Source organism: Electrona antarctica, assembly GCF_951216825.1.
Source record: "Electrona antarctica genome assembly, chromosome: 12".
In the NCBI taxonomy this organism is placed as follows: Eukaryota; Metazoa; Chordata; class Actinopteri; order Myctophiformes; family Myctophidae; genus Electrona; species Electrona antarctica.
In genome coordinates, this window is record NC_136793.1 from 27540812 (window position 1) to 27553712 (window position 12901).

Below are 12901 nucleotides of genomic sequence, written 5' to 3' on the forward strand. Positions count from 1 at the left end.
CTACATGTCGAAGTGTCCTTGGGCAAGACACTGAACCCTACATTGCCTCCAATGAGTCGGTTGGTGTAAGCTTGCCACCATTGGTGTGTGAAAGTGGGAAGTGGCGTCGACTGTTCGCCGCTTCACCTCCCAATGTATGAATGAATGAACCATTGTAAAGCGCTTTGAGCACTTGGAAAAAAAATGCAATTCATTCATTGAGGTGCGCAAACAGTGTAAGTTTTCAAATGGACTGTCATAAAGCGGAGGCCAAGACATGGGCAATGCTGAATGCACACTGAATCTGCAACATTACCAAACATAAAGAATAATTGAATTCCAATTCAGTGCATCAGTGCAGCGTAGCCTATAGCATAGCTGGACATCACATTTCCATAGTGGGATGCATCTTGGGATGCCAGCTTCTCAGTGTGGGAGGAAAGGCAGCATGATCACACACTTCTCTTGCTTGCAGACCATGAAAGCCGTATGACCTTTGCTCCATGTCCATTGTTGCCTCCATGTCCACTTCCCATCATCGCTTTTAATCAAAGAAGAAAAACAAAAACAACCCTATAGCAAGGCTGTCAATTCCAGCTCTGCTCACCCACTTCTCTGACATGACTGCCCTCTTTCTCACCTCTCCTCGCAGTGAGATGGTTAGTCCTAGTGGCACTAATGTTCATATAATTATCCCCCAGGCTAAGCTAAAATTACCCTCTGTTATGTTCTGTGCACCTGTGCGTGTGGAAGGTCAACCACCTACATGTATAACAACAAACATGGCCATGCACAACGCATGGACTAGAGACTACTACAGTATGCACGCGTGCTTGCGCACTCGCACGTGCAACACATACAAACACAGACGCACACACACAGAGTGTATACTACATTTTTTAGGCTGACATTCATTAAAGGAATTGATAACACACTCTGTGCCACTGTATCTGAAAATAAGAGAGAGAGGGTGGGGGTGGGTGATTCAGTATTTGATCGATTAATGTGTGATTTACTGAGCCCGTTGTCTCCATGTTAATGAGAGGATAATAAATAGAGTGACAAACACACATGACTAATAGCCTACGGAACACTCATTCACATACTCACTCGCACACACACATGCACACACCCACACGCACAGCCGCACACACAAACACACACACACACACACACGCATGCACAGACATGCATACACTTAAGACACAGAAAACAAACAAGGTAATGAATTGGATGGAGAGGCCATTAGTCCAACAGCTCTGTTTCTGTGCTAGCTTGCTTGCATGCATGTATGTGGCTATGCACGTGTTCGCATGCATGCGAGGGGACACGTACACACTCACTAAATAATAGTCCCGATAGCCCAACTGACGTGGCCATTTAGGAACAAAGGTCAACGTGAATCATCGCTAAGATAAGGTTCTTTAGGATTCAGATACACACACAATTCTATATGATTTAATATGCAAAGATTTATTTGGTATACAAATCCAGTGTATGAACCATAAGCATCATCTCCCTCAACAGGCAGGTGAAGCTACATATCAGCATATACATATTATATATTTTTTATACAATGTATAGTAATCTATTATTATTGTCTCCACCAGGCCGAAGGCATGGGGAGAGAGTATGTTTTGCAGTCTGTCCGTCCGTGTGTGCGTGTGTGTGTGTGTGTGTGTGTGTGTGTGTGTGTGTGTGTGTGTGTGTGTGTGTGTGTGTGTGTGTGTGTGTGTGTGTGTGTGTGTGTGTGTCTGTCCGTAGTACACACTATCTCTATAGTCATGTGTTCAAGACAGATCTGTCCGATATTTCATATTCCATCCGAATTGGCTAACATTGGCTTTCAAAGTTTGCAGGATTGGCCCGTTTTTAACAAAAAGCCTTAAATCATGAACGCAGCGTGCAATTTACGTGAAATCTTTCACAGACTTTCCTACTAGGCTGAGGAATATATCCCACCATTTTCACATTGGTCTGTTATAGCGCCACCAACAGGTGGACTTTTGCAAAACACATTTTTGGAACAAAATGCCTCAAATCATCCCGTAAGACGAAATGGCACCATTTTCACATTGGCGTATTATAGAGCCACCAGGAGGCCACAACCTGACCTGCCCTGGTGGAGACCTGTGCCCCGAGGGGCACTTTATCTAGTTATTGTTATTGTTATTGTTATTATTGATTTATGTATTTTGCTACAGAAAAAAGGCTGATGCAGTGGAACATTTTATTTTTCATGTAGATTTACTGTAATACTTTTGTACTTGATTTTGCTTTCTAATCTTGTTTCCTTTGAGGTCCACTTATTGATGGAGGCGTGCGTGTGTGTCTCATGTACAGTAGTTTTATTGTATTACCCCTATCAAGGTGTGACAAAATTTGCTTTATTGCTTGTGGTTACTTTTAAATTCAACAGGTTTTTATCCCAGACATGCAGCACAGATATACTTAAGAACTCCTTTATCCCAAGGGCCATTAGACTATATAATGAAGCAATGGGGGCCGTGAGGGGGAGACGAGGAGGGAGGGGGTTGGTCAGTTGACGTATTTGCTTTGCTTTTTTTTGGTGTTGTACTTTTTAACTCATGCCTTTTTTAACTTATAGCTATTGCCTTTTTTTACTGCTTTCTATGATGTAATGTATTTTTATATGTTCATCATGCTCTTTTGTATGTATGTACGTTTTTTGTATGTATGTTTTTACACTGGAGCTGTTGGACAAAACAAATTTCCTTCTGGATCAACACAACAACAAACAAACAAACATCATCGTTGCTTTCTCTCTCTTTCTATGCCCTCATCAGACCATGTCTACTTTATCTTTGAATATGTATTGTAATGTTGTATAGGCCAGCATAATATTATCTTGTCTATTGCCATTTAGAGTTTAACAAAAGATTCACAGTACGTTGCTCTCTTGTGCCTGTCGCTGTCTAGATCGATGTGTCCTGTCCTTTGAATGTCACAACGTCCACTACAGATACAGGATGGACCTACTCATAGCCATATATGGCTATTATTTTGTAATGGATTTGAAGGATGTCTGTGAGCATGACACAACAGGAACACACTGGTTTGGTTCAGACTGAGCGTATTTACATTTCCAGTGCAGCAAGGTTACAACAGTGAAAGTGTGTGTGGTCTCTGGTTCACTCAAGCACACAATCACAAAGCACCCAGAATCAAACATTCCTTGCAATGCACCTTAACCACCTAAGCCATATACGCTGCAACTGCACATTGTGCAACAAATAAATAAATGGGGAAAGTCATTCTGAATGCTGAGATTCGGATGGATCTCTGCATTTGATATCGATGGGGTATGCACGCAGCATATTGAAGAAACACTCCAGAACTCAATGAAGCTGCACACAATTATTTTAAGTACAATACATATTTTATGATGGATTAAGAGATGGCATAATGCCAGTATCTCACTGTCTATTTGTATGAATAAAATGAACAAATACTACAAGTACAGATGCGCACGCACGCACGCACACACACACACACACACACACACACACACACACACACACACACACACACACACACACACACACACACACACACACACACACACACACACACACACACACACACACACACACACACACACACACGCACACGCGCAGATGGCTGCAGCACCCACTATGAGAGACAGTAGCAATTACATTAGTGTGCACTCTCACCAATCTACATAAACAATACACTATTACTGGAGCCTGAAGTAGGGCTGAGTGGGATCTGCCTTCTTCCCCTTGCTCTCTGCCCTTTCCACATATGCACATCTGAATTTCATTGCTGTCGGGTGGAAATCTTCCAAAACCGCTCATTTTGTATTATTATTAATATTTATAAAATGTGAACCGTGAATATAGCCAATCTACAAGCTCACAACTGCAAGGCGAGCTCTTGTATGACAAACTCTTGTTTGAGGGTTATTATCAGCTCCATTCGTTGTTGTTTTGATGTGGAGGAGAAAGAAAGAAAGAAAGAAAGAAAGACCCTTCTTGCAGACTTAAGGTGAAAAGCATGTGTTCCAATGGGACCTTGAATGTAGAGAGAATTTTGCAACCTAAGCAACCATTCTGTGTGTGTGTGTGTGTGTGTGTGTGTGTGTGTGTGTGTGTGTGTGTGTGTGTGTGTGCGTGCGTGCGTGCGTGCGTGCGTGCGTGCGTGCGTGCGTGCGTGCGTGCGTGCGTGCGTGCGTGCGTGCGTGCGTGCGTGCGTGCGTGCGTGCGTGCGTGCGTGCGCGTTAGAGAAAGAGTGTTGATGTGCTTCAGTGCAGTGTGAAATTAGGCTTCTTCTTGGCCACTCTTTGAACTGATCTACGTCTACTCCCTCCGTCCCTCCGTCCCTCCCTCCCTCTCTCCCTCTCTCTTTCCCTCCCTCTCTCTCTCCCTCTCTCTCTCCTGACAAAATGTTTTAAACACCTTTCCTCTCTCATGGAAAGCATTGTCCTTGACTGATTATAGCCTTTCCCTCAGTCCTCTTACCCTTATAAACACACGCACAGCGGCGCGGCTGCACTACTAACTTTGGGGCGGGCCCGTCTAGAGTTAAAAGGGACAGGTATCAGTCAAAAGGGAGACATCAAAGAGGAAGGATGGATGGGGAAGGATCAAAATATGGAATGTCAGAACAGGTCAGCTCCATATGGAGATGTAAGGGTAAATGTACAATTTAATTTTTTTGAGTGGTCTAAACCACTCCTACTGTACTGAATGTGATTTCATTACGTCAGACATTACGTCAGACCACAGCTGATCAGTTATAAGACCTTACACCACTCAGTTCACACGGGTGTGATTTTTTCTATTGAGATATACAGTATAGCAGTGCAATCTTCCATTTTGAACGCCATCTTGAAAATTAAGCCTTTCCTAAATCTTTTGTATGTTCATAAGCATGTCTACAGGTACAAGAATCAAGTGAAAAATCTTTTGTATATATTTTTTCAATTGAGATATACAGTATAGCCGTTTATAAGCTTTAAAAGCCTGCCATTTTTAACGCCATCTTGGAAATGACGCCTTTTCCGAAGGTATATTTTCCTAAATGTGTAAGAGGTACTAGATGTCCAGAGGTACTAGAATAAGTTGAAAAATACTTTGCAAATGTTTTCCCATTTGATATATGGCCATTTTAAACTCTGTCTGGAACTCAATCTTGAAAATGACGGCTTTCTGGAGAGTAGATTTTGGTAGACTTTTAGTATGTTATTTAGCATGCCCAATACTACCAGAATCCATTGAAAAACCTTTTGTATCAATTTGTTGGGGGTTAAGGGATATTTCTTCCTAAATTGACTCACCTACAGGGACGTTTAGGAGGGAGAAAGAAAATACCAGGCCAGCATCAGTCAATTAATTTCACCTTCTATTCACACATTCAACTACAGTATACACTACAGTATAGACCATTTTTCCATTCATGGCCTTATTTATTTTTTCAGTTGTCAATCTGTGTACTCGTTTAAAAGTACTTTGTCTGGTATTTGTTCAAACAAATACTTTTCCCTTGAGGGTTTTACATTCATAAATGTATTCCAAGCATACCTGTACATCATTATATTTATCACAAACCCAGTCTTTATTCGCCCTGGGTGAGGGGAGAGATTAAAGGACAGCAGCAGTGATAAGCTACAGTATATTCAGTGGTGGAAGAAGAAGAAGAAGAGGGCCCTCACATACTATAGTATCAGAGTACCTGTTATACCCGTCTGTCTATGTCCCTTTTTCGCCCATATATGGAGACATGTGTCCCTGACGTCATTAGAATATACATAGTCTGTACATTGGCATGCCCATATATGGGCATATTGGTTGGGTCGGTGGTTGTGGACAACTGAATAATAGTCAGGCATATATGGATATTCAGTGAATATTCATATGTGCCCAACTGCCCATAATTGTACATAAATGGGTCGGATCTGCGGTTCTGGATATCCGCATATCGGAATGACTCCGCGGATGGGCTTGCAATCCCTCGAGTCATGTCATAGTGATATGCCTATGTGTGGGCATATCGGGTTTGTTTACGGTTATGACGGGTCTGAGTCAGAGTGACCTGTTACAGCTCATGCTTTTGAGAGAAATGGTAGGCCATTTCAGAAGTCAAAAGTTCAGTTACCCTGGAAAGACTTTGCGAGAGACATCTAGTACGGATGCTTCCTAAGCATCTCCATAGGGAGGTCCTCGGCGTGCTGAGCACAGGCTACATGGCAGATCAAGGACCAGATGACGGGATTATATCTCCATGCTGGCCTTGGATTGTGTCAGGATCCCGCAATAGCCAACTAGAAATGCACTCTGTCGAGCTGCCAACTTGTGTATGGCCTACTTGTGCGCGAGCAGAGCGCGTCATGAGGTGCTCTCACCACTGCTGGTACGACTGCTGCTCTGAGTCCTAAAGCTCTCTGCTGCTGTCTAGGTTTGAAACACAGCAGTGGTCCGTGGTCCCTCATTGCCCGGTGGAGTACACCGACATACACACACATACCCACCCAGCCGATGACCCACCCAGCCGATACATATATGCAATGAACCATACTGTATTGTATGTACAGTATGCTGTTTGCTATAGCAACTGCTATAAGGGCCATTCTACCGATTCGGTTCAAATTGCAGTCCCACAATGAAAAACACATTAAAACAAAAAACAATTTAGTATTCAGACTTTTCACTGTATGTCATAGTATGGTCTAATTAATCACAATACATTAATTGAGATAATATAAAATTAAATATATAAAAAAACATCCTTTATATGTCACTTCCTATTGGAAGGTGGCTGTCCCAACCTCTAACCCCTAAAATGATTTTTGTCATGATTTTTTGATTTATTTTATAGGAAAGTTGAAATAATGAAATAGATTTTGTAGATTTCTTTTAAATTAAAAAACTTTATATAAAAAAATGCTGTCCCATGTTTTCATGTCACTACCGAAACAGAAAGAGTTGAAGTCCATAGATGGAGCTTGGTTTAAGCCACACCCCCACACTCTTCACCAAGAAGTGACATAGAATTCATGTTCATCATGGCCAAATATGAGTAGCTAGTTTACTTCAGTCTGAAATTAAGGTCTTCCAAAGTCTGAAAATCAGTGTGTGGTTTTAAGGAGTGTCACTACCGAAACACATAATTTCTCATAAATTATAAACATTTTTGGTTTTTCTGCTAAATGTGATATTTCTATCCATGTACATCAGTTCAAAGCTGTTTTTCTTAGCCATTTTTTGCCTAGCATTGTAGAGTTAAGCTAAAAACTAGATAAAATTGTCACTACCGAAACAATTTGTCACTACTTAGTGACATGATTGTTTTGGTAGTGACAAAATTGGATGTTTATGCTTTTTAATGTACTTAATTCTAGTAATTCTAGTAGTTTAGTAATAGCTTGAGCAAATGTAAAGCATCTTATGAGTTAATATTTAGCAAAATAGTTAAGTGACTATGGCACCGCATTGTAAAGACAATGCTGTGGTCACTACCGAAACAGTGCAGTCACTACCGAAACACTGGTCTAAAATCAAAAATCAACCAATATTTTAAGATCATGATTGGTTAGGTGTATGTGTAATGTCAACTACAAATAATGCTGAAATCAATATAATCAACTTTATACATTTTACAAAGAATATTGCGTTTAGATTTGGATTACTCTCAATAATTCAACATACATTTTGTTGTTAACATATCAATTTAAATGTATTTAATTGTGGAACCACCTACATTCTTAAAAATCACACCCGTGTGAACTGAGTGGTGTAAGGTCTTATATAGACTGATCAGCTGTGGTCTGACGTAATGTCTGACGTAATGAAATCACACCCGTGTGAACTGGGTGACCATAGCAACCGTGCTCATTTTATACAAACAGACAGACAGACAGACAGACACGTAAACTAACAAAGCCAGTTGTAGGAGTGGTTTACACCACTCAAAAATGGTCTGTACAGGGCAGCGGTGGCCGAACGGTTTGCGGAGCGGTCTTGATACCGGAAGGTCGCCAGTTCGAATCCCCGGACCGGCACGTTAAAATTACCACCGCTGAAGTGCCCTTGAGCAAGGCATTGAACCCCAACCATGAAATGTTCTATGAGCAGGGCGTGGCTGTAAACAAGCATCTCGAGCTTAGTCCACTTACCCTGGGTAAACAAAGAACTTTGCTTTGCTTTGGGGGGAATTGAAAAGAATATATATATTAAAATAAGTATCTTTATTCAAAGGTAAAAGTCTATGTTTCGGTAGTGACACATTTTGGGAGAGGAAAGATATTCCAATAAATTATTAAAATACAATATGATAATTGAGTGTGCCTTTACTAAATATGTGTCCCTTAGATCTGGTGCAACATGAATATGTACAAGTTTTTCCAAAATAGCATACAAATTTCACACAATTTCCAACTCTGAATTTGAACCAATTCGATATAATGGCCCATAAAGGAAGGCTGTACATGTATTTTTGAAGGGTGCTAGATGTTTGTTTTTAGTTCAATGTTTGTTTTAAAAACGCCATTGACAATGAAGGAAAAATGTACGTCATCTTGTCCCTAACACAAACATTAAATGCCATTAACAATAAAGAGAATTTAATGTTTGTGTTTGCACCGTTTGTTTTACATCACCATTAAATCACCTAATCAAGTTCAACATGAGTTAGACTTTAATATATTAGCGCCCCTCACTTCACACGGGTGTGATTTTTTAATGCAATTTCTCTTTACAATTTGAATTGTTTGAAAATCAAACCACAGCTTGATATTCAGCCCTACAGCTAGCTCCCCCTGCAGACACACAGACAATCATTCCAGTGAGACAATCATTTTGTTTGCTGAGGCAGTTAATCAATGACCGTATCTATTTATTGAATTAGTTTTGATCAAATGCTATTTTCTCATTGTCTTTGTGAATAAATAACGCTATGGGGATGTGATAAATGAATGATCTCCCAACATTAGTTATTTCCCTCAGAGGGCAACCATTTCAAACCCAAGCCAAGCTCTAGGCAATGATACGACCATGCCTGCGGGCAACCGTGCCCGGACAATGATGCATGTGATAATCTATATAATTATATATGCCAGGTGTAGTTTGGACACATTCCTCAACAAAGTGATGTCATTATAGCCAAAATACAGCCAGCATTGTCTTAGGAATGCAAAAAACATCAAGGCCATTATTTCTATTTCCACACATTACTTTACAACTTTCATCAGATATGTCCCTCTAGGCCACCTCTGCATCCACATAAATCAACAGCACTTTAATTTGATTTCATTCTGTCCTGGCACATAAATAAGAGCGCATTTTCTCCTCCTGGTGTCTATGGTGGCACCGTGATGCACGCACACACAAAGAGATAAGAATTGTATACATATTGCTGCCCCGGGGGACACATCCACAGAAATCAAATAAGTGAAGAGAGCCTGAGAGAGGGAAGGGAACTAAGAAAAAATAAAAAGTGACAGTCTGTTTTCCGTGATGATATTGTTGATGAATTGTGTTGCCTCCAACTAATGTGCACGCAGGTCCATTTTAGTTTCGTCTTCTAATGGCCCTACCATGCGTTTGGGAGCCAGGGCATAATAAACCTTTTTCATGGCAGCCATAATGACAAAGAGATTTGCAATGTAGCGCCTCGCACCAAACACACGCACTTTACTTTGCATGCAGGTTTGTGCGTGACTCACCAGCAGCTTTTTAAGAGCACAAATTTTGTCGCAGCCAAAAGCATTCAAATAACCGATGCCTTTTCTATACCGCTGCCCGGCAGAAACAAGCTAAATCCATTTACCAGGTTTTGTGTTTTTGTATTATTATTATTATTACTATTTATTTTCATAAATAAATACTATTGAACACCCTTTACCTTGGTGTGTTGATTAAAACAATATATTGAACCAATGAAAAGCTGTCAGCCATAAACACAGTTTATGGAATGACAAGCTCGGCCTCCGGACATTAATGTTGTGTTTTCACTCTGGACTTCTCTTTGTCCATGTGCAGAAGTATCCTAACATATTGTGATCAAACTGTTGCATGCAAATTGTGCATGTGCATTGTTGTTGTGCATGCCAGATGCCATCTAGCTATCATATAGTAAACAACATGAATCTGATCTTTAGATCAGCACTCATCTAAATGAATTGGCCGGTGGGTTCCATTTTGTGTAGTGAAACATATATTTAGGTAACACCTTGATTGGAGAGAGAATCTGTTAATTTGATAGCTTGTTGTTTACATACTGGCTTATATTTGTAGTTCATGTGATTATTTACCCTGTTGTTTGTTCATGCAGTGTTACTCTGATTTTACACTCTGCTAAATACTTGCTAAATGTGTGAAAGTAATTGTAATTGAATGTTAATAGAAGAACACTGAGGAGCTGTCTTAGAATGGTGGTAAAATAATATTAACGCACAGGTGCACAGATCAGAGCAATGAAACAGAACCCCACAAGCCATGTTTGAATACATTGAAGAGCAGGTGACTTTGAAAGAGTTTCTGCTCTAGTAAGGGCAGACTCATGCGCATGCATAATGTATATTCAGACAACGAGTCAACCAGACACACATAGGAGATGTCTCAGAAGGTCACAATGGTTTTTGGTTGTGTATCATCTTCATCTGCTGTACAGTAGATCGGTCCTTGCAGCTCAAGTGTGGTGTTTTCTGCTGCTCACTAGGGCTGTCGCAGTCATGAATGTGAACTGAACGTACTGAACTGAATGATTCAATTGTGTTTTTGCCATTGAACATTGGAACATAATTATTTAAATAAAGAAATACATTTCTGTTTGGCTTGTAGACTTCGTAAACAGATATTATGACAAATACCTTATAACAAATGACTGACATATTTAATAATTTGAACAAATGACAAAATATGTTAAAAGGTTACGCAAAATAATTGTGATTATCCATCTATAATTGTGATTATGGGCAATTATTATGCAATACTTGTGCCAAGCCTGCTGCTCACCTCCAGCTGCTGAGCCTTGGCGTTTTTGGGGTCACAGAGGGAGGTGTTGATCCTGTGGTTGTGTTTGACGCAGCGCTGGGTGGTGTTTTGCGGCATGGGGAAGGTCTGGCGTATCAGCGTCAGGCGGCCGATGGACTTCAACACCAAATCCTGTAGGTCATAGTCTGTGATCTCCTAAAGGCATGAGAAGAGAGAAAAGAGTATGGTGGGGCAAAGGGTACAGGTGGTAGAGAAAGGGAAGGAGGGGTGAGTGGGATAAAGTGTAGGCATGTGTGGGGGGGGGGGGTAAAGGACAAGGGATTAGGACGTAATCATTATTTGTCTTTATGAATGCCTTTATCTTTGACTGTTATTAATACCATTGTAAATTGTGGTTGTGGTGACTAACAGTCAAGATAACAAAACTGATAGTGACTTCAGAGAGAACATCAAATCAAACATAGGCAAACCCTGCCCAAACCAAACTTGTTTGCTATAGCATCACCTGATCAAATCTACTAATCAACTATAGCTGATTAAATCTACTAATCAAATGATTCCCAAGCGAGGCACGGCTGCAGCTCACCGCTCCTTGGCTGCGGCTAAAGGCTCATACATAGTCTGGATTTTCGGTGGTTAGGTGACCACCAAATTACAACATGACGTCACGAGCCGCGGTGAAGAGCAAACCACCGCCACTGCTCCAGCCCTTCTCTCTGTTTTTACTCACCACCGCTCAACGTTATTTCAGCTCCGGTGGTCAGCTCACCACCGGAGCGGTGGTCACCTCACCACCGAAAATCTAGACTATGAATAGGCCTTTACCGCTCCAAGAGATGGGTCAAATGCAGAGAACAAATTTCACTGCGGTAACGTGTGTGACAAATCGTACGACTTTTGATTGATTGATTGATTGATTGATTGATTGATGGATTGATTGATTGTCTTACATTTTTGACTGTTAATCAAGATGATGGGGCACCAAGTTTCATGATAATCCAGCGATCCAAGTTACAGAATTTTGTTCACAGACAGACTCACACACAGACGGATACAAAGATAATGTACACTACCATGCATCGCTGTGGGCATGGTAAAAACCCAGGGATAGAATTCTCTATCATTTATAATTTATTATGAAGTAATAAGCGTCACTAATTTATATTACAAATAGATATAAGCAAGCAATGTTTATTATGCTCCACTATTTTTTTTATCACCACCGTGGCGTGCACAGTGAAACACTATCCTTGTTGATAGAAATATTTATGTGATATGTACGATGCTTTATTTTCATGGTCACAACAATTATCCCCGCTAAATATCATCATTTCTCAATCTGTCATCCTGAACTCATAACTCCACCTCATGCCAGATTGTCAGAAGGCTGCCCGCTCTGTGTAGTAATCATTTCAGATATTTCTGTCTCGGTTTTCCATGCCCTGAACCATTTACAGAGTATTCTCCAGAGATTATTTTGGGTAAATCCACCATCTTGCAGTTAGTAGCCTACTTGTTGTTGCTTCACTCGCCCGGTGGAATGTATAAACAAGCTCATATGAGACTGTTAGACGCTGAGAGAAAAATCTACTGGAGGTCTTCATCCAGACTGTCGCCTCATGACAGCCCACTATGGACTCTTCGTCTTGACCAATGGAAGTAGCCCAAGTATGGACTGGTCATTGCTATGTCTGGCACGCACGCACGCACGCACGCACGCACGCACGCACAGTGCGTAAAGCTTTCTTGTGTTTATCCTTTTGACAGTGTGAAGTGCAGTTGTATGTTGTTGTTTTTAACAAAAAATAGCATGGGTACATGGCAGGGGATAAAGTAAGAGACAGAGAGGAGGAAGACTAGTATGTGTACGCGCACTCACAAATTTGTGTGCGTTCATGCCCAATGTCCTTGCAAAACAGGGGACAGATCATGGCTAATTTTAGCCTTAG

At 40.9% G+C, this 12901-nt stretch overlaps 1 protein-coding gene across 2 annotated transcripts in view; it reads right to left on the reverse strand.

Moving 5' to 3' along the window:
- Positions 1-12901, reverse strand: part of grid2 (glutamate receptor, ionotropic, delta 2) — a gene marked incomplete at its 3' end in the record, with an annotated part of 744548 nt that overhangs the window by 217476 nt on the left and 514171 nt on the right. For both annotated transcript variants that reach the window (XM_079516745.1, XM_079516744.1), the window contains exon 6: positions 10974-11147. In XM_079516745.1, the coding sequence (XP_079372871.1) occupies positions 10974-11147 (174 nt within the window). The remainder of the gene's footprint in view (positions 1-10973; positions 11148-12901) is intronic.